Below are 27,085 nucleotides of genomic sequence, written 5' to 3' on the forward strand. Positions count from 1 at the left end.
TTATTTGCACAAATATTTTATAAAACAAGTCTCATGATGGTATTGACAAGCATTGCTGCGATGCAAACAGATTCGTACATGTTGATGGCATGATGGACAGACGGTTTGATTTTGGACAAACATTTGATGAAACCAATTCCTTTAAATAAATACGTAATTCAAGAGACACTCACTCACCAGCTTTAAAAGTAGATGGTTTTGCTTAAAGCTTTTAGAGGTCAACATAAAGATGCAAAAATACTGGGGCCGTGTTTGCTAAGCTTTTTAACCTTAAAATATATGGAGATACTAAATGGATTCTGTCACAATTACTTTGTAAACAACAAATATCTGAGAAAATGAAAATAGCTGCATTTCTTTAACACATATGGGTAAAAAACAGAGAGGCATCGAACACAACTTCCTGCAGAAAAAACAATTGTTATACCATAGTTTCTAAAACAATGAATTAAAAATGTAACCACATTCATGCCATGAACCTTATGTTTTTGAAGAGCTAGAAAGACCACCTGATATAAATATAGTATATACAAAGTGTCTCACAGAGGGATTGAAACCATCTTACGATTTAACCATTCTCTGTGTTCCTTCAACCAGCCGGGGTTGAATAAAACTACAATGTGATAAATGAGGGACATTAATCAACTTGCACAGACAAGACGGTTTAGCAGTATCTGTAGCTTATGCGTCGAATGAAATGCAGTGAAAGAAAGGTCAGGGGGATTGTTTTTTTTCTAAAGAAGTCAGATCAAATTACACTGGGTCATGGTCTTTGGTTTTTTTCATCTTCTTAGTCTCTTATGTTCCAGCCCATTCGTCCTTTCCATCATCTCTGGGCATTTACCATGGCCCCTTCACATTAGGACCTTTGGGGCTGAACTCGACTTGATGGCTCATGCAGTCACCAGGATTACATCTGCCGTCATTTCCCTTGGAACCTTGGTGGCCGGGGGTCCCTGGGATGCCTGGAACACCTTGCTGACCGACGGGGCCCGGGGGGCCCATCTTACCATAGCCTGGAGAACCCGGGATACCTTAAATATATAGGGATACATTATTTTAATGGTTTATATTAAGACAAGACAGAACGATTAACACATCTTAACACATCTTACCATAATAAGTCTTTATTATGATAGTAATGGGAATTAACCTGAAGTGTTTAATAACTAATGTTTTTATATAGCTCAATGTTTAGATTTATCTTAACACGCTCAAATAGCACTGTTTTATTTGTAAGTGCTCAGTAGGTGGCGCTAGTTAACGCTAAAAAAAGGACGCTGTTACATGAAGCTACACCAGTAAATCCAATAATAAAAATAATATGTAAATGAAATTGTTTTTTCTTAAGGGTGAGCGTGATAACTAACAACTTAATCAATCGTCTACCAAAAATGAAAGGAAAATATCTGTAATCGTGTGAGTCTCATTTACAAGGGCTGGACAATAACATCACAAATCATGTTGAAAATAACATTGTAAGGGCTAAATGTTACCTGGAGCTCCTGGTTGTCCAACATCTCCCATTTCCCCTACACCCTTATCTCCCTTCTCTCCCGTAGATCCACGTTGCCCTGGAGTAAAACACATTTTAGTTCATCGATCAAATGGAATCACTGTTCACGGCCTGCCTAGTAAAACGCCTGACATCATGCTCAACGCAGTCGCCAGGCTACAGGAGGGCCAGGTGACAGGTTTTATGAGTTTTGAGCAGTTGACAGGGAAACAATAGTCTCTGAGGATTTAACTAGACTGATATCAGTTGTAAAATACTTGCAACATGTCTTTTGTTGCCTCACACTGTTACCATTTAAGAAAGAAAGTTTTCTGATTATGAAACAGAAATATTTTAGTAGTAGTAGTATGATAGATACCATAGGATATTTCATTAAAATGTGCTCAAATTAAGAATAAATTAATAAATGCATACAGAAGCTTATAGTTTTTTAAGCCTTTACACATATATTATTTTGTTTGTTTCAGATATATTATTCATAAGATATTTTCCTTATAATGCCCATGGTTAAGCAGTGACATATATCTTAAAAAATGTAATGAATCTGTTCATTTCTACCTTAAATTGTCTGTTTAGCTACATGTGAAAAGTAGTTTCATATCTATATAAGGAAAGCCATGGTTTTGTTGGAATATTTATTTAATTTTTTAACATTCTTGTTCATTTTAAGTTTCATTATGGATTTGTTTTATGTACGTCATGTACATGTTTATTTAGAAATGAAAAAAAGTTAAAATATTTTATCTGCATTCATCACAGAAACATATTTATTTCAGTTTGCTTTTTCTTCTCCATTTTCAAATTAAAATTCATGCAAAATTCACCTGGCGGGCCTTGGGCTCCTGGTCGGCCCGCTCGCCCAAGCTGACCCGGTTGTCCTGGTGCTCCGGGGGTTCCTGGATTACCAGGTGAACCGTCCTTGCCTGGAGGCCCGGGCCGCCCCGGCGATGCTACCATCTCGACTGGCATCTGTATGCGGGACATGTAGTAGCCCATTCTCTCTGATGAAGAAGGGAATGTGGAAGACAGCCATTAATACTTACCTAAAAAATTATCATCCGCACAAGGTCAGACACGTATCAGCCGAGATGTGTTGCTCAGGTTATAATTACACACATTACGCAAGTTTCCGTGATAAAAGTCTAGACTCACCATCGAAGATCTTAATCACTTGCTGGCGGATGAAGTTTTTGATTTCATCATAATTAACAACGGCCTGTGAAATGACAAATGCAGGGAAATACCATAGGTCAGGCCAGTAATTGAGTAGATCATTAAAGCATGATTTATCTCGTTGGGAGATACAAAGGGGTGTCACTTTTAAGATAAGATGAATTATGCATTGGTCTGTTAAACTAAATGCAACCGAGGGAAGTCGACTCACGTCATTTCCAGGAGGTCCAGCAGTTCCAGGAAGACCAGGTGAGCCTTCGGAACCAGGGCTTCCTCTTTCACCTCTTGGACCAACTGGACCGATCATGGGCTGTGCATCCTTGGAGTGATATCCTCCACCACCAGGAGGCCCTGGTCTACCCCTCTCACCAGGAGAACCTTTTTGTCCTTGGGCACCAGGCTCGCCCTTAGAAAATGACACAATTGTGAGTTACAGGTTTAAACTACAAGTATAGGCAACAGGGGTATGGGTGTTTCCTAGATGATGACTCATCACAGTTTACTTTTTGAAAGTACAAACTTGAAAGCATTTTTAAAGAACATCATAAATAATTTTGAAATACAACACGAGACTTGTTCTGTCTTTGGCAAATACGACAAGAGGCTCAAAGCGTTCAAAGTCAGGTATGTGGATGGTTAAGGACTATTATTGGGGGACGTACATAGGCCTATGCTTTACTTTTTGCTTTAAATGAGTCGATAATATGAAAACAGACACATTTTGATTTTATTTTTCACATTTTATAGTTGGTAAGGTAGAGGTCATGAGTCTACATCTATCCTATATAAGTAAGTTATTTCTTTTAACCAGGAATATGCCTGATGAGATTCACAATCTCTTGCAAGAGGCCAACAGAGCAGCACACGGAGTTCACACTAAAAATACAACTACACAAGAAATAAAAAAAATTTAAAGTTAACATCAATACATTATAATCCCCAGCTGTGTTCTGTAAGCAGACATGTGCATGCAGTAGTCAAAAAGTCCTTGAGTCTGGCTTTTAAAATATTCCAAACTTGAGGAATAACCCAATTTAAGTAAGATGCCTCGATAGTTTATTCCAGGAACAAGGTGTGCATGTTGTAAAGTCACTGTCCCCAAAGACAGTCTGTGTTCCATCTATCATTCCTAAGGCTACAGCTGTTGGTGTGACTTAAAGAGCCAAGAAAGAATCATAAATAGAGAGATAAGTCACAAAGAAGAGAACTTCTAAAGAAAACAATACTAGGGGTCTGATCTATTTTCCTTTGTTTTGAACAACTGTTCTAATGAAACATCACATCATCTAAAAACTGATGGCGCCACCTACTGACCTCCAAACAACATGAAACTTCATCTGCCCATCACTACTTATTATACTATTATTCATTCTCCATGGCCATGGTAAGATAAAACTTACTTGTGATCATCATTAAATACTTGTATATTTTGCCTCAATGAGTTCACAACCTTAAACAAATAAAACAATAGATCTAAAAGGGAAAATTGGTAGAAGATATTGATCGGGACGGATTATAAAAACCGTGAAGTTAAACACACGTTAGGTCCAATATTATTATACTGTATATTAATCATTCAATGTTCTATACTGAAGGCTAACATACCGTGTCAGTATTAAATCTCTGAATAATTCATGTTTGCAGCTGTGATTAATTGACAACAAACTTGTCCATAATGGACGTCTAATGTTTACATGTCACCAGTAGACAAGCTCTGGAATAAAGAGCAGAATGAAGAATAAAGGAGCCAGCGTTTGTCCTTCTCCTCTATTCTCTTCCTCTTTACTGCTAAATCCCTGACAATGCCGTCCTGTCAGTGTGACAAATGGCCTCATCTACCATCTCCTCTCATGCTTAATAGCATTATCCCAGAGTCATAAAATAACTATATCACTGTATCCACCTACTGAAAAGCTTTTGTCTAAGGGGACGCTTCTGGAACCTTGCCCGCCACCTTGTCTCCTTCACTTCTGGGGATGAAGTGAGGCGAGGGGTAGGAAAGGTTTTGCTGGGATGCTTCCCAGGGTTAGTGAACTAATGACTTTTTCCTTAAGTCCATTAGGTGAGCAAGCATAAAAGATCAAAGTTAGCATGTTCAGCACAGCTGAATGTCAGCATTATTATAAAGTATAGCGGAACTGAGATGTTCCGCTTCAGTGACACATGGCCATGACACGACCACACACGCCTACGTTGGATATTAATTCATGCCGAGTCAGCTTTTACCTTTTGACCTGATTGGCCGTTTTCACCTGGCAAGCCGACCGATCCCTGTTAAAAACAGAACAAAGACACCAGAGAGTGACTGATAAAAGGGATGACAAAATAAATGTAACATCACTCAACAGATAAAATAAGAACATGATTGTCGTTTTAATAGAGCACGACAGTTTGAAAAACATTCCTGTGAAAAGTCTGAATCAAATTAAGTTCCATTCTCAGTGAAAGGAATGACGATAATACTTTGCTTAATCTATAAATGAGGATGAAGCTATTGTCCTTCTTACAAATTAAACATTCCTTTCAAAACAAGCATGAGTAATTACTTTTAGTATTACATTTGAATAAATACATTTGAATACTTATGGTATTCAACAGCGTGAAAAATTATTTAGTGTTAATATCATACTCTAAATTCTATACTCACCTGATATTCGTAAAGAGATTAATTTTTAATTAATAGGTATTTATATAAGACTTTCACGCATCAATTATTTCATTATTTTTTGGAGTGAAAAGACTGAGCGACTCAAAACTTACATCTTTACCAGGTTGTCCCTCGCTGCCAGGCTCTCCCTTAAAGTAGAAAACCCATCTTGAGTGATATCATTACACAATAAGTTTTACCTCCATGTGACACTGACCATAGGTCCTGGATGTCCAGGTTGTCCCGGTGGTCCATTCATGCCAAGGAGACCTCTCTCTCCAGCTGGTCCCTTATCACCCTTAATACCCTTAAACGATGACATAAAAAACATGTTGAAACACCATGTACACTCTTCCACCTGACTGTTTCTTCTTAAAATGTCTTGAACATCTTTATGTATAAAATGTTGTCCGCTATAGCACTTAGCTATACAATAAAAAAAAGGGAATACATTTCATATATGTTGAGTTAAAATGCATTTTATTTATCCACACCTTTTAGAAATGATAAACATACAGATTTTTAAAAAGTTCCTGATCAACCTCTGTATGTTTTTGCACTGTTGGAGTAAACCCAGACAACACAAGTAGAACATACAAAAGGTCAAAGGTTGGCTCCCTCCCGACCTGGAAGTTAACCTACAACCTCCTTGCTCTGAGGCATCATGCTAAATATGTGATACTTGTATTGCTTATATACTCAATAATAAACTATATATTTATATTTATTTATCTTTTTTTTTTTATAATAAATAAAAATTTCACAAGGTGATAAATCTAACTATGAAAATATATATATACTCACCAATCCAGTTGGACCCGGGGGACCTGGGGGTCCGGCTGGACCTGTAGAGCCCTTTTCCCAAAAATAAACTATCAATACATTTATATAAGTGTATGTGTATGTTTGTAAAAAAAAAGTATTTTTACTTACAACGTGGCCTGCAGCTCCAGGTCGTCCTTGTGCTCCGGGGGCTCCTGGATCACCCTGACAATCAAATCATTGATCGGTTAACAAAGATTCGTAAAGAGATAATGGATAAGACTGAGTTGACAGTAGATTCAAATCCTTCACCTCATGGCCTGGTCGTCCTGGAGGTCCAGCTGGACCGGACGGTCCTGCCTCACCCTAGCCGAGCACATTAATGGAAGCATTAATCCAATTAAGCAAATGGCAGACAATTAGCTATGTCATTTTTATAAAAGAAGAGGAAAAAAAACTTGGCAAAACGAACTAACAGAGCTTTCATGCAGACATAGAGGATGGAAATTAGAGTGGCACAATCAGTGGTTGGCTAACCTTCTGTCCAGGGAAGCCAGTATGGCCAGTTTTCCCTTTGAATCCCTGGAGAGACACATCAAAGAGAATACGCGTTGGTACAGTATCAAAATTCACAAAGTCAAGGCTGCCAAAGAAGAGCCAGACGTGTCTTTGAAATCCGAACACCTGCTCTTGGGCAGAATTCAAACTGAGATACAGAGGGAGACGGATAAATAAATAAAATGGCCAAATAAAAGGTTGCACAGTGGAGTGAAAGATGTTGTAAGTATTGGCTACATAAGAAGTTATAGAGAAGCACAAGTGAGCTGCAAACTTTCAAACAGCGTTTCATGTAGAATTAAACTGAGACTGGGATCTCTGCTATACTTGTTTAAATCAGGCAAATGTTTAAAAATATTTCAATATGTTGACACAATGAAAAGGAATATTAATCAAAAATCATGACTGCAAATGATCATGACTGACCATGTTGAGTACAAGCTAGTCCTTCATGTAGATGTAAATGGAGACATACACATTAATAATTAAATAACTACTCAAAGTTTATTTATAACATTAGAATATTCAATTATTAAAGATTTGGGATTTTCAACAGTTGTTTTTTTTGTGTGTATTTTAGAGTTGAATTAAAAAATGAATTACATCTTGAAAGGTTTTTGAAAAAAAAAAAGGATTGAAAAATATTTAAAAAAAACAATTAAATAACAATTAAAATACAAATATTTAATATTTTGATTGAACAACTACAATTGTATCTCTGCGTGGCGCTGTCAGATTAAAGGTAATGCTTTAAACATTCATTCTATTAGTGATGGGTGGATGAAGCTTCATGAAACAGCGTCATGTTGTTAAGAGGTCAGTAGGTGGTGCCAACAGTTTAAAAATGATGTAATCTTTCAGTAAAACAGTTGTTTAAATCGAAGAAAGATAGTGCAGAGAGCGCCATCTAGTGGACTCTGAAAATAATGACACTCATTAATTAACCTTCATCAGTCATGAATACTCTTCAATTAAAAGATCATACTTATCTTTAACCAAGAGTTAGGGCCATAAGGACATCCCTACCATTCAGTTATTTTCTTTAAGCTAAACAAGAAGTCTAATCTCAATGATTACTAATATATTTTTGCTTGTACTTATAAATTTATATAAACATTTTGAAAACAGGTAAATGTTAATTTAGTTCAATTTAACAAAACAATGGAATACAAGCTCAGGAAAAAAGAGAATAAATATGTCATAGTTTCTACTATTCACCCCTCTTTTATTATCTACTCCCTTCCCCTTTATTTTGTGGTTTGAGCCAAATAACTTTACTTTATTGTTTCAAGAGTATACATTTTAACAAGATGCCATACTCACTGGGATTCCTCTTGGTCCAAGCGGACCTGGAGGGCCCATCTCACCCTGCGAAGAAAGTGTAATCACTGATCGTGGTCAACTAGCTTAGTATGTATTTAAGACCAAAGCAGAGACAAAAAATATATTCATCTGATATGTTTATGTAACACACCCGCAACCCTGGTTTTCCATCTTTTCCATCAATGCCTTCAATGCCGGGGGGGCCCTGTCGAATACAGAAGTGTAATGCAGATGATGTCGGGTATGAAACACACATAAGCAGAGTGCTCTAAGTACATTGTGGTAAAAAAAAAAAAAACAGACTTACCATCAATCCTGGGGAACCAGGTGAACCTGGAGGTCCAACAGATCCCTGCGGGCCTTGTAAGCCGTCATTTCCCTGCAAGAAAACAGAAATCAAAGCATTTAATAATATATGAGGACAACAAAAGAGAGGTTTTATTGTTCAAAATGAGTTCACCTTTTCACCCTTGAGTCCAGCGAGTCCTTCTCTTCCACTTTTTCCAGCTGGACCTGGTAGACCCTGAAGAAAACAAAAGACCATTTATACAAATATTTAACATAAATTGCTTTCATTATGAAGAATATACATACGGGAGGACCAGGGAAGCCAGGCTGACCTTGCAAACCCTTAAAGAAAATGAAGACATATAACTTTAATAACTTTACACTTCAACTCAGCTACCCTTTAAACCATATAGATGTTTATATGCTGTGTAGATACCCGCTCTCCAACGGATCCTGAGGGTCCCGCTGGCCCTGTATCTCCTTTAATGCCCTGCAAGCGAAAATAGTTTTTCAGTGCTCTTCTCAGTTATGAGATTCAAAAATTATTTCAAGAAGTAGAGAGGCTCTGAAAATGTAAAACACTAACTGGTGCGCCAGCCTGTCCGGGATACCCAGGAGTGCCTGGAGGACCCTGAAGCAAGGATAAAAATGTAAAACAGATCCACTTCATGTATAACAAAGTCATATTGATGTAATGGCATTGTCCCGTACAGATTCTCCTTTGTGACCGGCACCCCCTTGGCTGCCACGTTCACCTTTGAGACCCTGACAAAAAAACAAAAAACAACAGCTTTTAAAATATCCAAATTCCTTTGTGTTAAAACACATATTTGATGTCAATACTCACTGGCATTCCGGGTACACCCATGGCACCTGGGTACCCTGGTGTGCCTGTGGATCCCTGAGATGGATAACATAATCATAGTCAATTAAAAATGTACAGTATATACATATTATTGTTATTATTGTATATATATTCTATTCTAATTAATATTAAAGAAATTCATTGTCTGCTTTTTACCTGTTCACCTTTCAGCCCTGGAGGTCCAGCAGATCCTTGCTCACCGACCTGTCCCTAAAGATGATAAAATAGACTTGTTATGCTCATAAAAACTATTAATTATTCAATTTGTTTTTGTCTTTTTTACTTTTTTTAATTGTACAGTTTACTAATGTAAATCATTATGTTTGTTTTTATATTAAGATCGATCCTTTATATAAACTCAATTTCAATATATTACATATTTCAAACATACTGTATATTTATACATAAAAAGGCTGTCTTTTTTGTTGACAACTGACCTACTACTATTATAACTATTGCTATTATATATTTATTTTTAATTATTATTTTGAAATTTACATTTTGATGCCCAATTTCTTTCAGGTTTTTTTCAGTGGCTTCTGTATATATTTTTTGACCTTCATGCCACTGAAATCTCCCTTAAATATGTTATCTGAAAACCAAGTATCTTAGTGCTGAAAGGCAAAAATGTAACATTCTTAGATAAGGCTTCAGGGTCTCAGGAGATAAACATGCCTCTCCTTACCTTTAGTAGTTTAAAGAGGCATCTTTTTGCTTCTTTAGAGAAGTACTTTTCAACTGTTCTCAACAACCCTTTAAGCTGTGACCCAAATGGAGAAAGAAAAAAATCTAGTTGAGGCCTACATAAGTCAAATCTCCAGTATTTTTATAGCTGAAAATATCCTCTGCTGTCATGGGCAGCTCTCTTATGTCCAGGTAAGACTCTCCCCCTTACAAGAATATATGCAATGTTTATATCTATCTTTAGATTTACTAGACTTCTCACCATGATATAAGCTGTGGTTGTTAGGGATTGTGAATAAACTGCAAAACGCTCTATAAAAATATCATCCCCTTCTAAATAAAAGCAAAGCCACCCACTGAAAGCTGATCTTCAACCCTTTTTTTTTTAGGTTGTGACCCAGCAGTAGAGAATCGATGCCTTAAAGGAGTGTTCAAATTGAAAGGGTGAAAACATTAATGCTGTATCTAAATATGAAAGATGCTTAATTTACTTTCCAGAAAGGCAGTTATCTCTCTTAGGCAGATTCCACAATGTAATGTGTTTCCTAGCAACAGAAGCTGAACATAATAGTGCGGAAAGAAAAATAGCATTTTATAATTACACAACCGTGGCTGGTACACAGTGTAGACTACGGGTTTGTTTTAGAGAGTCTTTCTTTTGCCATCAAAGGGTGGATTATTAGTTGCATTTTTACCATGTTAGTTATGGCTTCAAATATCTGATTTGAGTGTTTTCTGTCTATTTTTTCATTTTATTTTTATAATTTGTATATTGATTATAAGAGCTAACTTATCAGACGTTTGTTTTTGTAGCTAATATTGCATTTTTTCTGTTTGTAGGTCAAATAGAAACTCAACAACAGACAAACAGGTTTAAATGAAATGTTCAATTAATTAAATAATGGGACAATAAACAGATGATTAGTTCTGATCCTTGTTTATGTGTATGTGTGTTTTGTGAGAGAGTTCCAGAGCTGTTATCCCATTGGGTTCAATGCCATTAACAATATTTCAAAGCTTAACCAGAAGTAACAAATGTGGGGTAAAAAAAAACAACCAAAAACTTAAATTACAGGTGTCAATAGGGGGCTTAGTCCAGGTCTTTGCTCAATAACTTTTCGAGTCTAATGCTACTATAGTTGTACTCTCAAAGTTAGGATGCATTACCTAATATGTTATTGAAGCTTACTGTCTAAAGAATGTATGTTCAATGTGTGTGTGACTTGTCAGTAGAGAACAATTTTGCGTTTGAATAAAAATGATTTAGAGTGAAAATGTTCTTCAAACACTCTTACAACCTTGGGATTCTGCACACGATGCACCTCACCTGAAAGGACCTGTTTTTTAACCCTTCATTTGGATAAATAGACTGTGATAAAATCTACATCCACACTGCAGCTTCACTCTCCATCATTGTGATGCTTTAAAGCAACTAGATTAACAACATTTAAAGGTCCATTTGTAAAAAAACAAAAGTTATAAAGAGGTGTTACGACCTTGCGGATTTGCATGTGTATATTTATTATTGATAAAGTGATTTGTAGTTTTTTTAAATTTATTTTTTATTGTGTTTATTTATGTATATTCATTTATTAAATCTTCCCCTAAGAATACAGAGATAAAAAAAACAACAACATTATATTCTTCTTTCTAAAAAACAGACTATTGTGTAAAAGTCTATATAAAAAAGGGAGAGAACATCTTACCGATTTACCAGATGGGCCTGGGGGACCTGGAAAACCTGGGGGGCCCTGTGAACAGATGGTAACACAAACTATATGTTTTACCAACATCAAGTCCTGTAAGCAGCTATATAACACCTTAATTCAATGTGGCTCAAACAACTTCAGAAAAGATCTGAGGATTGATTACCAGTGTCATTGCATTTATTACAAATTGTGTTACCATGTTTCCTGGCATTCCAGCAGGACCTCTCTCCCCTGGTATGCCCTGCAACAAAAGGTTTAGCTTTTTCATTTTCCATCTCCAAATAAAGCAAAAGTTTTACTAATACAATTATCCTCCATTCATTTTTGCGTGCATTTCACCACACTACTATAATCTGTTTGTGTTGCTAGTTGATATGAAGTTAATTGAATATAAAAACAGTAAAACAAAATAAAACACTAAAACCTACCGCTTCACCCCTGATTCCTGGAGATCCTGGAGTACCTGGAAATCCAGGTATTCCTTGTCTGTCATTCTGAAAACGAAACACGAGTTGATTTATTAATGCAATCATTTTGAGCATATATATGTTTAAAGATAAAATCCTGACTGACGTCTGGTTGTGTCCCCTGTGCCCTCTGCAGTTTTTCCAAACACTGAAACAAATACATTATCATCAAGTAGTGAAACCATTTAAAATTTAACCAAAAAGACGGATTCAAGGAATATCTAATATCTAAACTGGGAAATTAATTTAAATAATTAGCAACATAAAATAAATGTAAAATAATAATAATAATACAATGTATGATTCAATTATGTTGTCACTGTAGTGACTTTGAATTGTAAATAGATAAAGATAAACAAAAAATTTACTTTGTCACAGTTGTCCAATTCAGTGACTCCAGGTTTGCCCTGATCTCCCTTCTCTCCCTTGGCTCCGGTCATGCCAGGTACTCCAGGAGACCCAGTAGAGCAGCCACCGACACATGCCTCCTGCATTTCAGTACATATTCTGTTGTTGGTATTCATCCAAGAATAACAAATAAACAAAAAAATAAAATAACAATAACTCTTACAACATCATCTCCTGGTGTGTCATCTTGAGGCCGTTGCTGAAGAATATTCTATAACAGAAGATAATTCACATATACTTTCACGAAAAAACTTCTTGAAACAATGTGTTGAGTAAAACCTTACTAATCCTGAAGCAGAATTAATATGTAGAAGTATTATAATGATTTTACTTGGCTATTTTAGTCCTTAAATATAAAATGTGTTCCTAAATCATGCAAAACTCACAGTATTTGTGGGAAAATGATAAAGGATAAAGTGTCTGAATGCACTTTTTCATGTGTGTGGTTCAATGTTGTTTCCTTCTGCATTATTATTTGTAAATTATAACATTATTTGTAAAAATCTTCTGGGAAAATAAAACTCCACCATCTCTGCACATTTACTCCTTTTCCCTTAAAGCATCCACAGCAGGACCACCAGACTCAGCAACAACTTATTCCTCTTAGCTGTCAAACTGATGTATGTTTTATTGTTAAGCTGTCTTCATCTGGACTCAGAAAATAACTTCGTCCCATTCGTAATGAATAAAAACTTTCACAATTATTGAAATTCCTAATCCTTGTATGTCAACACATTTAATGCTCTATACATACATTACTTATAGTACAATGTTCTGAAGCTAATTATAATATTACATTAACATAACATTCACTGGCCCTGCCAATAATGCTCCACACAGTAAGGTGAGAATTGCAAATGTTTGTGATATATCACTTGTCACAAACACAAGTCACGTTCAGACTCCACTTCTTATTTAAATGTATCAAAACACACTTGTATATTTGATTTGAAACTATTTCGATACTATCCTTTCTGAAAAAAAAATAATTGGAAATGTTGTGAAATTGGGAATAATAAGAGTTTAAAAAACAAGAAATTGACTTCCATTTTGCAAATATAATTTCTTTGCTATGTGTTAACAAGAGAGGACGTTCATGAGGGGCTTTGCCAGGAGAGAGTTCGACTTTGGAGTACAGTGAATGACTCTCATGACTATATTTATATATTGTACTTAAGACAAAAAAAAAAAATCTGTCAATTAGTGAAAATTACATCAAATAAACACAGACATATGTTTGTTATGAGGTGTTACGAATTCAGGCACTGAAATGTCTGTAGCTTTTTGGTATAGTTAATATCGTTTATGTCAGAACCAGTAAAATTAAGTTCCATCAATGATTAAAACAATGATTACAAGATGAAAAATATTCAAAATTCAAAACCACAATTTGCCTCTTCAGTACTTTACCTCATATTTAAAACATAAGCATATTCCCAAAGATCTGTGTGGACCTTATCTAATTTTTCATCATGGCATATGTAAATAAGTATAGACACTGGAAAGTGCTAACCTTTTGAGTCGGGTCACAGAAGATAAAAGCATTATCTCTGAGGTAGCGCTTTTAATATGTATGAATGTGAATCACAATCCAAGCTGCTGTACTTTATCAGAGTGCTGATTACTTAGGAGAGTGGCATTGACATTTTGTGATGTATCTTCTCTGGAGTGCTGCTGCGAGATGTGCCTTTCAGACTTAATCAAACTGAAGAACAAATCGACCTTTGAAAGGGTGACGAACAAAAGAGGGGACTCAAAATGATTTATTGGAAAGTTTAAGTTGATTTCTCAATGGTTTTCGTTTGAAATTTGGAGCCGCTCACAAGTGCATGTATGTGCAATGTTAGACGAAACTTAAGGGCCCAAAGAGGGACTTTTGAACGCCACACAATGAGGATCTAGAGCTATCATATTGCAATCCGGCTCAGATAACGCCGAACCCCTTTGGCCCTTTTCCCAGCTGGTGGTCCCATTGGAAGGGGGTCCCATGTTTCTTTCCCAGGCAACATAACGCCAGGGATACTCCTCTACCAGGTTTGTATTTGGAGGAAGGGATGCCTGATCTGACACCTCGCTGGTGAGGTGCTCAGTGGTAGGAGACTACGGGGTAGACATTGGAGATTCTGGAGAGACTATGTCTCTCAGCTGGTTCCCCTGCGACCCGAACCCGGAAAAGTATCCTATTTTTAAAGGGCAGTTAGAAATAATTGATTATAGAGCAGAAGATGCCATCTTTTGGGCTCTGAAAACAAGGATACTGCGGTTGTGAACCTATGCTACCAGTTCCTCGGATACTTTGTGACCACATCCTGTGGTTCCCAACATCACTTCACCAAAAAAGCAAAACATTTGAACTATGGAAACTCGAATACCTTTACAAAATGTGTTGTATCTGATTTTCAGACACAAGCAAGTGTTTTGAGGAAGAATATTGATTAATATTCGTGGGAAAATAGTATTCCGACTGTTGCACAGCAGAAGGCAAAACAACAGAAAAGAACATAAATCAATAAAAGTATAAATAAGAGTTTAAACTTAAATCCAAAATGGTTTTCTCTAGTAGTAAAGCTTTCTCTTGAAGTCAATACAGAGAGTCATAAGTGACAATAAAATGTATATTTATAGAATTTTATATATCATATTTACACATGTTTATAAGATGCTATATTTATGTATGCTAACCTTTGCATATGGTACATTTTTGTGTGGCATTAGTCATAGACTGTAGGTGACGTCCATGGTCACCCAGTGAAAAGTACACTATCTTGAATTTATATAATTTTTTGAAAAGCCACCGTGACTTGCCTATCGAAATAAAAGATTGATTGAAATTGAAAATGCTTAATTTCATTTTCGCCCAGCAGCTTTCAATCATTTATTTGCTTATCATGGACTATTATTACTAATTAAGTTTGTATTATGTTTCAAATAAAAATCGACTGAACCTCATCTCAGCTCAGCTAATTAAAACCACCCCCCTTTTTTTATTTTCTTTTTCCTTTACTTACACTGAGTCCAGGTAAACCCCGTTTGCCTGGTAACCCGTCATTTCCAGGGATACCCTGAAAAAAGGAACTGAGGTTGAACTGATCTGTTGCCAGTCCCGTCTCCACCGACAGTCGAGGCAGAGTGAAAGTGGAATGGCCAATCAGTCGACGACTGTTTAGGTTATTAGACAGTATTAATATTAGTACATATTAATCCCAGTTTAGCCAAAGGCATGTAATAAAAACCTCAATTATGTGCTGTCTTTCTTTTGTCTTTTCTCTCAGAACAAAGACGACAGCAACACTTTATTTGAAGGTCTGTCCAAATTTATGGGTAACAGCAGTGAGTCATCCATTGGTTTTTAAATAATGGTGTGACGCTTTCAAATGAAGACCTTCAAATAACTGCATATAGTTTGAGTAAGAGTCCCCAGCGCTTGCTTCGATTGCCTTTTAAATGCCAAAAAGCCAGAAGCACCAGTTAAATAGGGGCATTGTATTAATCTATTAGAATTAATAAAGCTGTTCTCAACGAAAATGTTGACGACACTCTGCTCCCTACATGCACACGGATGACTTTTAACCAACTAAAATGCCAGGCATGTCAAAAGCAGCTGAGAAAGACCCCTGACCTGCCCAAGCTGAAAGATCTTTAGTAGCTCTTAGTTTGGCTTCTGATTCAGAATAGACCCAAACCTCACCTGACATGACAGTTTCTTACCTGTGGTCCCTGAATTCCTTCAACACCCTCAGTTCCTGGTGGTCCTGGAGGACCAGGAGGTCCAGGGGGTCCCTATAATATATTATAGAAAAAAAGCAGAAGACAATTTATTGATTGAAGTTTTGAAAGTGCACATTTTCACAACATTTCCCCCCTTAAGAAACTTTTTAACAAAAGAGTGGGAAGTAAGATGAAGAAAATAAAATTTGAAAACAATACCGACTGACATATCAGACCTGAGGCCCTGGCTGCCACATGTTGATGGGAGTTCCTGGAGCTCCCTGTAAGGCAAGAACACTCAAGTCATACAAAGACACGCCATTGTACAGATTTAGAAACATTTTTTTTTTTGGTATTGTAGAAAGATAAATAAACAGTTGCAAAATGATGTCTACAACAAACTGTGTGCACTCACAGGTCCACCGTTGCCAGTGTGTGGGGAGACCAAGCAGTTGCACTCTCCTGGTTCTCCCTGAAATGAAAGGAAATATTTAACCTTATATTTAATATTTTACATTAATCGCATTTATAGATTTATGTTCCTAAACTACCGACTCAATATCACAAAAAAATGTTTAGTAATGTCATATACAGGTATGTATATACTGTATATAATTGTTTTTGTATTGAATGTATTATTTTAGTCCATGTCTTTTCATTTTTGGCATTTGGGTCAAGGTGACCAAGGGACCTCAATGGCCAGAAATACATATGCAGTAATGGTGGTCATTAATTTCAATCAACATTTATTCAGACTTGTCTAATTCCAGACTCATAAAAGTTTGAACATTTTGTTTAATATAAGTTAATACATGACTGTTTTAGGTGGGTTTGAATTGATGAGCTTGATTGCTGCGATTTAAGTCTAGTTTTCATCAAGAAACTTGTATTTTATTGTGATTTTAGTTTTAACCAACACAAGTTTCCATCAGCCTAACTCATTCTGCAATTCCGAGGTGCCACATGTTTGATTAAAACTGTTATTGCAGTCATTCCCAGGCCTAATTTCTAAACTAAACTAAACTAATTTCATTCCATTGGTTATAAATTATATAAAAATACAATTCCTTGAACTGTCTTTTGATGTTAACATGTTTGTTTAACATAATCGCCTTTGTTAATACAATGTCAAAAATCATTTTATTGTATAGTTTTTAACCATTAATAATGTCTCATCGTTCGTCTAGTTTATACAAAATAAAACCACAAATTAGTCTACTTTTCAATAAGTCATCAGTTTTTGATGATATTGTCATTTATGGTTTTCCGTTACAAGACCAGCCATTATGTTGCATCTTGACTCTTTTTTTCGTCACATGATGAAGGCTTGTTAATGACAATAATATAAATTAGAAATTACAAAGAAAGGGACAGTAATCAGTCTGGACCACAAAAAAGCATTATTTAATATATAGATATATTAATAAATATTCCAGTGAAGTTGTCAGATGTTTAAAAGAATACACTTTAAGACTTTTTCAAGCTAAAAATGCATCCAAGCGAGAGTAACAAATGTTGCCCTTTTTTTCGCCTCCATCACTTCTTGCACTCCCTTACCCATTCACTGCCAGCATCGACCGGTGGCTGTGATGAATACAGTAATTAATCCTCGCATTCGCATTCTCTCCTCGGATGCCCAAACTTTTTTCTGTCTAGCAGCAATAACACACTTGTCACCTCTGGAGATAGTCTACATAGCCTGCAGCTGGTGCATCCACGCACGCATTCACACACTATTACGATCTGTTACACCCACTCCTATTGAAGCCCCTCACAGATACCGTCATTTAAAACAAAATGGTAGACTTACCTTGTCCCCTTTGGCCCCATCAAGTCCCTGAAAAATAAGAAGAAAAAAAATCCACCCAGTTAGAATATATTAAACGTTACTTTTCTCGTTTATTCCGGAAGACATTTCACAGGGCAGTTAGTTGAAAACAGATCTGGGGACAAGGAATAAGATTAGAAGAGACACTGCCTCTAATATGCATCGCGGCAGACATCCTTGGTTACAAATGGTGCCTAAATCAAGGACAATTCCCCTTAAACCCACAAAAAAAAACAACTAATCAGATGCGTTCTCTGAGCCAAAAGCTCCAATTTGTCGCTTGAATTTGTCTGAAATATTTTTAGGTCGAGGATGTTTGTTTAGAAGTATGCGATTAAAACGTAATTAAGAAAAATAGATGCTCACAGGCCTGCCGTCAGCTCCGGGGGATCCTTGTGAGCCAGGGACACCATCTTTGCCCTATAGGTGGAAAATGAACATGAGCACAAAACAGAGCACCCATTATACAGAGATGGTGTTCATTTACAAAACATATATTAAATTATGTCATACCGGCAACCCTGCTTCCCCAACTCCCATCGGACCCTGTGGTCCTGGGGGTCCATCTTCTCCTTGGCTGCCCTATAGATTGCCAAAGTTACTGTTTCATCATTTAAAATGTGATTTGACTTTGCAAAGTAGAATAAATCACTGTTTTCCGCAACACCTTATCTCCTGTAGGTCCTAGAGAGCCTGGTAATCCAGGAGGTCCTAGAGGCCCCTTTAAGAAAACATGAACATGAGATTAAGACTTGTGACTATTAAGTTAGAAAGTATTGTAAAATATGGAACTCACGGTTAGACCCGGAAACCCTCTTGGTCCCTCTTCACCCTGTGTCATAAATTAGGGAAAGAGTGCCAGTTCAGTATCCACGAGACACATGAAAATATACGAGCGTTGCATAAAAATAGAGTTGAGTAATGACTTATTTAACTTCATGTTTGAATTTAAATGATGGGGAAACCCCTTGAGTTAAAGAGAACTAGATAGACTTCAGAAATACCGACCCTGTCTCACTTTTAACAGGTCAAGAAGATGAAATATGATTCAGCTGAATATTCAGCTCTGGAATGTAACATACCAAACACGTGTTAGATAACAGTTGTTAATGTTTATAATAAATGTTAGATGATTGAACATACAGAACAAGGAAAATAGTAGGAAATATATGGTAATTATTATACATAAATATCACTGGACATGTATAAGTTACAATTGTTTGAAGAATAACAATTTCTTTTTTTTTTGAAGGCTAAAGAATATTTTTGTGGATCAAATATTCACTTTTTAATTAACAAATGTGACTTACCTGTGGTCCTTGAATGCTAATTCCTGCCACGCCAGGTTGTCCCTGAATGTGACAAAATTCCAAGAAAAATATTATCAGATAACATCTTAAAATTCTGTATCCATACATAATTTTAAACCATATAATATACATGATGTATATTTTGTGTATATATACTTTATCCATTTGGTACCAGAAAACACAATGGGTTCTAATAAAACAATATGGATTGTAAGATACATGACATACCATGCTGCCTTTTGGACCAGCGGGTCCTTGAATGCCTGGCAGGCCCGGTTTACCCTGAAAAGCAAACATGTAATATCAGCTTCTGTATCTTCTCCGTTTACTTTTATCAGCGTTAAATAAATATTTGTCTCACTCACATTTTTTCCAGGCTTTCCAATTCCAAGGGGGCCGGGCTCTCCTCTTTCTCCTTTGGTTCCAGGCACTGCTACCCCATCACCAACTGCTGTGTTTGTGGAAGAACAGCTGGTACAAGCGTCACCCTGGCCGACCACGTCAAAAAATAAAAATAAATAAATGATGTCTCCAAAATAGCATCCATTTTCAAGCACAGGAGTTTCATTTTGGCATTTAACTAATGGAACCACACAGTACCTTTTCTCCTTTCAAGCCTGTTAACCCATCTCGCCCAGACTCTCCGGGTAAACCTGGTACTCCGGGAGAACCATCCAATCCTTTATCGCCCTGCTCTCCCTGGTCCCCCTAACAGAGAGCTCTTATTTAGGTGTGAGCTAAAAGCCTTTTTATTATGCTCATGTACATGAAATATATATTGTAACTAAATGGAAGATTTACTTACCCTGTCACCTTTAACACCAGATAGTCCTGGAGGCCCCTGTCAAAGCATAAGATTAAAAGTTCACTACTCAAAGAGGTGAAGAAAAGTGTCAATTCACAAATTAAATAAAATGTTTCTTCAAACTACAGCTTTGGCCAGATAAATGTGCTCAATTTGTCCTACAGTTCTGAAAAGCAGTTTGTATGCGAAAGCTATCTGAATATTATTTGTAAATCAACACCTGTATTGTTGGGCATGTATCATTATCAATTATGCCGGGATCAATCACTTTTAATTAAAAGTGAATTATGTGCATTTTTAAGGATCATAAAGGTACCTGTTTTCCATGGGATCCTGGTAGTCCTGAAGGGCCCTGAGGACCTGGATCACCCGGCTTGCCTGCAGTTCCCTGTGGCACTTTGATGTTGGTAGGGCCACTGCCAACCTCGAATGGCTGGCACACTCCACACTCGCCCTTAGGTAGGGCACAAAGTGAAAAAGGTCACTTTGTATCACAATAAAGCGACAAGGGAGGACACAGAGAAAATGAAAACACATTTTTTGTTGCCTTACCTTGTCACCCTTCACGCCAGGGACACCCAAACCAGGAAGTCCTTGTGCACCCTTCAGAAAATATAGCAGGGGATTAAATATTGGACTAATGTTTAGTCTTTGTCTCAAATTATGTTTGATTTTTATTTCACCAGATGATCTGATTACAGCAATTTAGACTGTGCTATGATTTGGCAACATTTCAATCTTCTGTTATCGTTGTTCAAGATGTAAGGTGTATCGAGAACGCGACAAAGGCTCAACACTGGTTACTGAACAAACCAGAGTGCTTTGTGTCCTGACAGACATGAAGCTAACTATGTTAATATAAAATAGTAAACACTTCATCAAGACGTTAAAGGAAGAAAGTAAGAAGTAAGGTGCCCCCAGCTCTTACATAGTATAACATAAAGCAAAGGAAATATCATGGTTGATATTTAACTTGTTTCTTTGGCATTTACATTTTTGACAGCATTTATTTTTTTGTTAATTTATATTAAATAAATTGTGTATCAGAAATGCATCCTTTAACTGTCTTCTTTTTTAAGCATATGATATTTAATGTATCGTTTCAATACGTGTCAAGTAAAAGATCATTTGATATTCCACATTGAATAATATTTTCTTTTCAATTTGTTTAACTTGACAAAAAATACATGAGTTTAATATTGTAACATATCCTGCTTAGTGAGTAAATTAATTACCAATCAAATATTATAATATAATATAATATAATATAATATTGAAAAGTAAGCAAGGTTGTTAATAAAATAAATATTACATTCAATTTGCTATTTAGGTAAACCTTTTTATTTTATTGCAAAATCAGAAACTGGAATCTTGATGCCATAATCTATTGAATAGTTGATGTGTATTTACCATTAAGTCATCTTAAAGGCCTGAGCAACTGTCCAGTCATGTATTCGCATGGACAGGGAAAAGGAGTGGGTTCTATTCAGTAGTAGTTTATGTTGTAAACAGGTCTCAATCTCTAACCGATAACATCTGGAGAGTGAGCTGCCTATAGATTCCTGTTTCACTGGCAATAAATGTATGTGAAAATGAATCGTTTCCCCCTGCAGCTGAGCTCCATTGTCTCCACTTCATCAATCCATCTCTCACACATGAGCTTCCCAGATTTAGAAACTTGCTACTGATCTTTGTCTTTGCCCTCCTTCACTTCATGACAATTGTTAAAATACAGGGTTCATGAATCAACACATAACACTGATACTGAAACTTTAGCCAAGAATGTTGCTAAAACTTCACAATTTCACCATAATACATTGAAATACAATGTATTTGGTGTAACTTTTATTTTATGTTACTATACTTTCTACTGAAAGGGTTAAAGATGAACAGATGATATCAATATTTCTGGTCGTCATATGCTTACCTGTTCACCCTTCTGTCCATCTTTGCCGCTCAACCCTCTTGGTCCAGATTTCCCCTGTCGGTCGGCAATGCATTATTTCAACAGCTTGAAAATCTGATGCTGAACATCTTGATCGTTGCCACATTTTGAAACCTACCTGTTTGCCATCTGCTCCTCTGCTGCCTGTATTCCCCTAGCGAGAAAAAAAAAACACATGGATTATTCTCATCGTGGGATATTACCCATTTTTTTGTAAAGTGAACCTTAAAGGCGGGCATAAAACACTTTGATTTTCCCTGGATACTATTTTCATACATAGTTCCCTACAGAGCAGAATCCTGATGGCATAGAGTTTCCTTAAACACTGAAATCTCTTCACCGCTGTGAATTGCCACCTCAGGAAGGCTATTTAGAGCCCCATTAGCAAAGCGAGTGAGCGAATTCTCTTCATGTAATCCTTAAATGCAGTCTGCTATCAAGGTCAATTCCTCCTTTGTATTATTACCTACCTTTTCTCCACGCAGCCCTGGTGGTCCAACTTTTCCTGTGTCTCCCTGTGGTGAAGCAGAAAGAATCACATCATCCTAAATATATACCTACAGTGCTGAATATATTGCTGTATATTCTAAAAACATATATAGTCTTATCCTCTTTTCGATTTCCAAGTTTTTTTTAAAAATCAGGCTGAGAAAAACATCTTTTTACAATGATTGATTTATATATCTTGGGCAGATTTAAGATGGTTATGGTATGGTATCAAATATCTTTGACTATATAGTTAAGATGGAAAATAATTATATAAAAAAGATTAAATGTGACAATAATGGTCCAAATTCACATTCAAAAATAAACAAAATCTTGGGAAAATACATGCAGAAAATAAGCTAAAACTCCCCCAAGACTGTGGCCCAGTCTCAGTCTCAAGAAGTGACCTCTGGTGGAAACATGCATCCTAAACAAATCTCTCAAACCAATGGAACAGCGTGATATTTTCTTTTTTCTCAAAGAGAGAACAGATAGACATACTTGTTCCCCTTTAAGTCCAATTTCTCCTTTCTGGCCTCTCTGCAGCAGGTTTTGAGATAGTGCAGGGTTTGATGGGAGCTCTCCAAGAGTGGGACAGACTGTACACTCTCCCTGAATCACAGAAGAGAAGATGATGAAAGGGAGCACGAAATAATCCCTGGAGGACATTTAAAGATGTCAATTGAATGGAATCAGAGTAAATTGAAATGAGGAAAATAATCTTCTATCTCAAGACAGTTGGAAAAAGGAATGTCCAGGGAAAATTTACATTAATAATCTTTGAAAATGTAATGACCTGAAGCACAAAAATACTGACCCTTTCTCCTTTGGCACCATCTGATCCCCTTTCTCCCTGTAAAAGATGACAATTACCCAAATTGCAATTCTAAAAGTATTTCCTTGCTCTCTGATCTGGACTGTGGGTCCATGCAGTGGTGGAATGGATGTTTTTGTCACAGAGACAAATCTTTTTCATAATTTCTTGATTTAAATGTCATACCTTATTAATTTACTTCAAAGATGTCCCGTATTTTCTGCACTATTAGGCGCACCGGATTATAAAGTGCACCCTCAATGAATGGCCTATTTTAAAACTGTTTTCATAAATAGGGTGCACTGGATTATAAGGCGCATAGAATAAAAGATACAGTCAAATGTTTGACTTGGGTTGCGTTATGTATCCACCAGATAAAGCTGTGCTAAATGGAATGTCAACAAAACAGTCAGATAAAGTCAAACTTTATTAAGCGTTCTGACAACTCCGTTCACTCCCTTGGTAACAATGTTCAAATGTTGTTCAAAAGGCTTCAAGCAGCAGCGCGTGAGACTAGTGTTGTGAGCAGACAAATGTTGAGTGTGCAGCAGAGAAGTTATATACTTGTATGACATATAGAACGCACGTGTATGACTGGTTGAACGCACAGCAGAGTGATTTTGTGCAAAAAAAAAATGTTTTGAGTGTACAACAACGAAGACACACTCGCTCGAAACGGTGACAGTAATCTTACTCCATAGACGTCTGCCATGATGTCACGTGCGTCATTAATCCCACCCTGTGATGACGCAATAACATAATTCCACACACGGCGTGTCGGCTCAGTCGGTGCAGAGTCTTGAAAGTTTTTGTAAACAAGTCATCCATCAGGTAATGTTCATATATAAGGCGCTCCGGATTATTAGGCGCACTTAAAAGCCTTTAAATTTCTCAAAAAACGAGAGTGCGCCTTATAATCCGTAATAGAGCGGAAAATACGGTAATCTATGCAACTGTTTGTGAGTTGCAATGCACAGTCGCTATTAAGGCTAAGATTTTTGTTGGATGCTATAGTTTGTTGGGATTTCAGAGGTTCTCTTTTGGAGCATCACTGAAAAACTAAGAAGTTTTGAACCAAAATACCGTTTCTTCCTGCATCTCTACATGCTGCAAACTCTGATATAAATGTGTTTGTCTTGAAAATAAAAGTCAAGCCTAAAGAAATACAATAACAGAAATTATGAATTCAACTTTTATTTCAGTTACCAAGGCTAGATAATTAAATAGATTTATAGTAAACCATTTGAAAAATGTCTGGTGCGAACCACTATATAGCAAACATTTATTGGATGCGATTAAAAGGAGGTTGAATATACATTAGCTTAAGATGTTTATAAGTAAGATTAAAGTCTAATGTACATTTTGGGAACTAGTTGATGATTGGTTTATTGTCTACATGCTTCACAGGATACATGTGAATTCCCGCGGATAAAGTTGCCACTGATGCAGACTTTAGGAAAGCGACAATAAAGGGCTCAGATATGTTTGATACCACACCTTGATCACTTGATGGTTTCACAATGGGAAGCCACTGGACATTGAATCCCTTGCTGGAGTCTACGAGTTTCTCAAGGGAGCCATTTGGGATTCAGCATTAGTTTTGGACTCAACAAGTGCAATAATAATTTCCCAGGTCTGCCACTAACAATTTACTAACCAGCGAGCTAGCATGATAATACCTGTACGTTGGTATATTGAGGAACGGCTTAATCTCGTGTTTTCCGTCATTCAAGAACACATTTTGATATAAATAGGAGTCAACCAATTATTGAAAAGGTGTGTTTGTGCCATGAATGTGTTCATCTTCAATATGTAATGTGTTTTTTTTAGCACAGGTAATTTGAGGATATCCCATTTAAACTAACCTGATGGGAGACTACAGTATTCATAGGAGTACATTGTTGGCTGCGAACACAAATCCTTTCCTTGCCAAAGGGTTTGTGTATTGAATGTAAATGTTCTATGCTCCAATATTCAATTTCCCAAGAATGCAAATAAGATATGAATTCTGAATAATAATAACCTCTCGACCATTAAAGATTGAACAGGAAGTTCCTACCTTTTCTCCTGCCTTGCCATCTGCACCTTGCATTCCCTGATAGCGAGAGAGAGAGAGAGAGAAAAAAAACAGAAAGGGTAAGATGTAAGAATTATTGTCAACTCTGAGATTCATATTCACCTCCCTCATGACCCACCTGTTCTCATTCTGTTCTAACCGGGTATGACAGATGGAGCCTGCCACTACAGAAAATCATTGCCCAAAGAGCTATGTCGGGCTCTGGACATATATTCTACAGTATATCTGCTCTTTTTTTTTTGTTGTGGGGAGTGTAGAAAAAAATAAAAGAAAGCTTGCAACCTGTTTTATTCAGTGAGGACTATGGAAGCAGATAAAGTCCTGCACACATTTATGTAATTAGCAAAAGCACATTAGCCTTGGAAATGAAATCAAATGGAGTGTTCCTTCTTGAGAGAGGCTGCTTCACTCTGTGATCTACAAGTGCTAGTGAAACACTCAGAAATAAATAAATCCACAGCAACTCAGAGAAGCCGGACTGTGTTAGAAAAAGTATCCAAAAACAGAGAGATAGACTCACAGGCAGACCCGTTTCTCCTATTCCCGACATCCCCTGCTCTCCTTTTGGACCGGGCTTTCCCTGGAGAGCCACTGTGTTCCCAAGGTCCGCTGGAAGAACTGGACATACTTCACACGGGTCACCCTGAACAAGGAACACAAGTCCACAATCAGCTGATAAGACATGGAGAGAACAAGATTAGACCTGCTCTTTTACCTTTTCTCCTTTAGACCCTCCAGGCCCCCTCGGTCCCTGTTTCAACGACAAAATCCAGTTCCAGAATGTACCTATGCTCACTTCCATTTTATTTCAGCTTCTACATATGTTAGTGAAAGTTTCTCACCGGATCACCAGGAGATCCGTTGTCACCTTCAGGTCCGGCATCACCCTTTTAAATTGACCAAAAAATAGTTTTAACCATCACAATGAAACAACAAAAAACTAAAAAAAATATATATATATATATCACCTGTTCAAAGGTTCATAAGAAAATGACAGTATTATTATACATATTTGCCTGTGAAACCGTACTAGGTAGTGATTTTCTGATGAAGCTTCATGAGGAAGTTTCTAATTTGTTAAAGCTCATTGCGCCATCAGTTTAAAATTGATGTTGATGTTGCTAAATAAAGCAATTGATCAATGTCAATAGTACTAGGTGTGTACACTTTTTGGATAGCAGTTGCTGGTCCTTAGTTTATTGAAATGAAACATAAAGTACAGTGATTTGATGCAGGAGGTTCTGTACAATATATTGTATACTGTGATATATGTTACATTATATACAAATTAATGGTCTTGTGTGCTTTTTTCTTCTTCAATTCAAGTGTTTTTAATTCAAGCTATCCTTAATTGAACCTGATTGTATTTTTCTAGATAGAAATAAATAGTGATGGTGTGATGAAGCTTCATGAAGCAGTGTCATTATTTTCAGAGTCCACTAGATGGCATTCTCTGCGCTATTTCTCTTTGTTGTGAACAACTGTTCTAATTAATAACACTATTTAAACTGATCCTTAAACAACATGACACTGTTTAATGAAGCTTCAACAGCACATCACTATAAATAAACATACACTTCAAATGCTCTTTTTCACATTTTTATCACACCTTTGGATGATGCACTTCCTAAAAATAAAGCTGTGAGGACCAAGTATAACACCATATCAATTGTCAAGCAATAAAGGATTTAATAAAACCAACTTTAAGCAAA

The 27,085-nt window shown here is 36.6% G+C and overlaps 1 protein-coding gene across 2 annotated transcripts in view; it reads right to left on the reverse strand.

Moving 5' to 3' along the window:
• The window catches only part of col16a1 (collagen, type XVI, alpha 1), a 64,532-nt gene continuing 37,447 nt past the window's right edge, over positions 1 to 27,085 (reverse strand). The window contains exons 17-69 of one of the 2 annotated variants that reach the window (XM_087787567.1): positions 26,216 to 26,260; positions 26,089 to 26,124; positions 25,894 to 26,016; positions 25,356 to 25,391; positions 23,300 to 23,335; positions 22,984 to 23,094; positions 22,467 to 22,511; positions 22,115 to 22,150; positions 21,979 to 22,032; positions 20,604 to 20,654; positions 20,368 to 20,505; positions 20,052 to 20,087; positions 19,847 to 19,954; positions 19,612 to 19,734; positions 19,475 to 19,528; positions 19,247 to 19,288; positions 18,733 to 18,768; positions 18,604 to 18,657; positions 18,450 to 18,518; positions 18,303 to 18,356; positions 17,919 to 17,945; positions 16,524 to 16,580; positions 16,345 to 16,389; positions 16,109 to 16,180; positions 15,409 to 15,462; positions 12,564 to 12,611; positions 12,361 to 12,480; positions 12,099 to 12,140; positions 11,954 to 12,019; positions 11,722 to 11,766; positions 11,523 to 11,567; positions 9,289 to 9,342; positions 9,115 to 9,168; positions 8,979 to 9,032; positions 8,854 to 8,898; positions 8,704 to 8,757; positions 8,574 to 8,609; positions 8,440 to 8,502; positions 8,287 to 8,358; positions 8,131 to 8,184; positions 7,980 to 8,024; positions 6,636 to 6,680; positions 6,411 to 6,464; positions 6,270 to 6,323; positions 6,141 to 6,191; positions 5,554 to 5,643; positions 5,450 to 5,485; positions 4,916 to 4,960; positions 2,901 to 3,095; positions 2,669 to 2,732; positions 2,341 to 2,517; positions 1,497 to 1,574; positions 1 to 1,034 (exon numbers count right to left, since the gene is read on the reverse strand). In XM_087787567.1, the coding sequence (XP_087643693.1) occupies positions 841 to 1,034; positions 1,497 to 1,574; positions 2,341 to 2,517; positions 2,669 to 2,732; positions 2,901 to 3,095; positions 4,916 to 4,960; positions 5,450 to 5,485; positions 5,554 to 5,643; positions 6,141 to 6,191; positions 6,270 to 6,323; positions 6,411 to 6,464; positions 6,636 to 6,680; positions 7,980 to 8,024; positions 8,131 to 8,184; positions 8,287 to 8,358; positions 8,440 to 8,502; positions 8,574 to 8,609; positions 8,704 to 8,757; positions 8,854 to 8,898; positions 8,979 to 9,032; positions 9,115 to 9,168; positions 9,289 to 9,342; positions 11,523 to 11,567; positions 11,722 to 11,766; positions 11,954 to 12,019; positions 12,099 to 12,140; positions 12,361 to 12,480; positions 12,564 to 12,611; positions 15,409 to 15,462; positions 16,109 to 16,180; positions 16,345 to 16,389; positions 16,524 to 16,580; positions 17,919 to 17,945; positions 18,303 to 18,356; positions 18,450 to 18,518; positions 18,604 to 18,657; positions 18,733 to 18,768; positions 19,247 to 19,288; positions 19,475 to 19,528; positions 19,612 to 19,734; positions 19,847 to 19,954; positions 20,052 to 20,087; positions 20,368 to 20,505; positions 20,604 to 20,654; positions 21,979 to 22,032; positions 22,115 to 22,150; positions 22,467 to 22,511; positions 22,984 to 23,094; positions 23,300 to 23,335; positions 25,356 to 25,391; positions 25,894 to 26,016; positions 26,089 to 26,124; positions 26,216 to 26,260 (3,522 nt within the window). In that variant the 3' untranslated portion in view covers positions 1 to 840. The remainder of the gene's footprint in view (positions 1,035 to 1,496; positions 1,575 to 2,340; positions 2,518 to 2,668; positions 2,733 to 2,900; positions 3,096 to 4,915; positions 4,961 to 5,449; positions 5,486 to 5,553; positions 5,644 to 6,140; positions 6,192 to 6,269; positions 6,324 to 6,410; positions 6,465 to 6,635; positions 6,681 to 7,979; positions 8,025 to 8,130; positions 8,185 to 8,286; positions 8,359 to 8,439; positions 8,503 to 8,573; positions 8,610 to 8,703; positions 8,758 to 8,853; positions 8,899 to 8,978; positions 9,033 to 9,114; positions 9,169 to 9,288; positions 9,343 to 11,522; positions 11,568 to 11,721; positions 11,767 to 11,953; positions 12,020 to 12,098; positions 12,141 to 12,360; positions 12,481 to 12,563; positions 12,612 to 15,408; positions 15,463 to 16,108; positions 16,181 to 16,344; positions 16,390 to 16,523; positions 16,581 to 17,918; positions 17,946 to 18,302; positions 18,357 to 18,449; positions 18,519 to 18,603; positions 18,658 to 18,732; positions 18,769 to 19,246; positions 19,289 to 19,474; positions 19,529 to 19,611; positions 19,735 to 19,846; positions 19,955 to 20,051; positions 20,088 to 20,367; positions 20,506 to 20,603; positions 20,655 to 21,978; positions 22,033 to 22,114; positions 22,151 to 22,466; positions 22,512 to 22,983; positions 23,095 to 23,299; positions 23,336 to 25,355; positions 25,392 to 25,893; positions 26,017 to 26,088; positions 26,125 to 26,215; positions 26,261 to 27,085) is intronic. The other variant, XM_087787568.1, reaches the window with a different exon arrangement.

This window comes from Callionymus lyra, chromosome 3 (assembly GCF_982586985.1).
Source record: "Callionymus lyra chromosome 3, fCalLyr1.hap1.1, whole genome shotgun sequence".
Classification (NCBI taxonomy): Eukaryota; Metazoa; Chordata; class Actinopteri; order Syngnathiformes; family Callionymidae; genus Callionymus; species Callionymus lyra.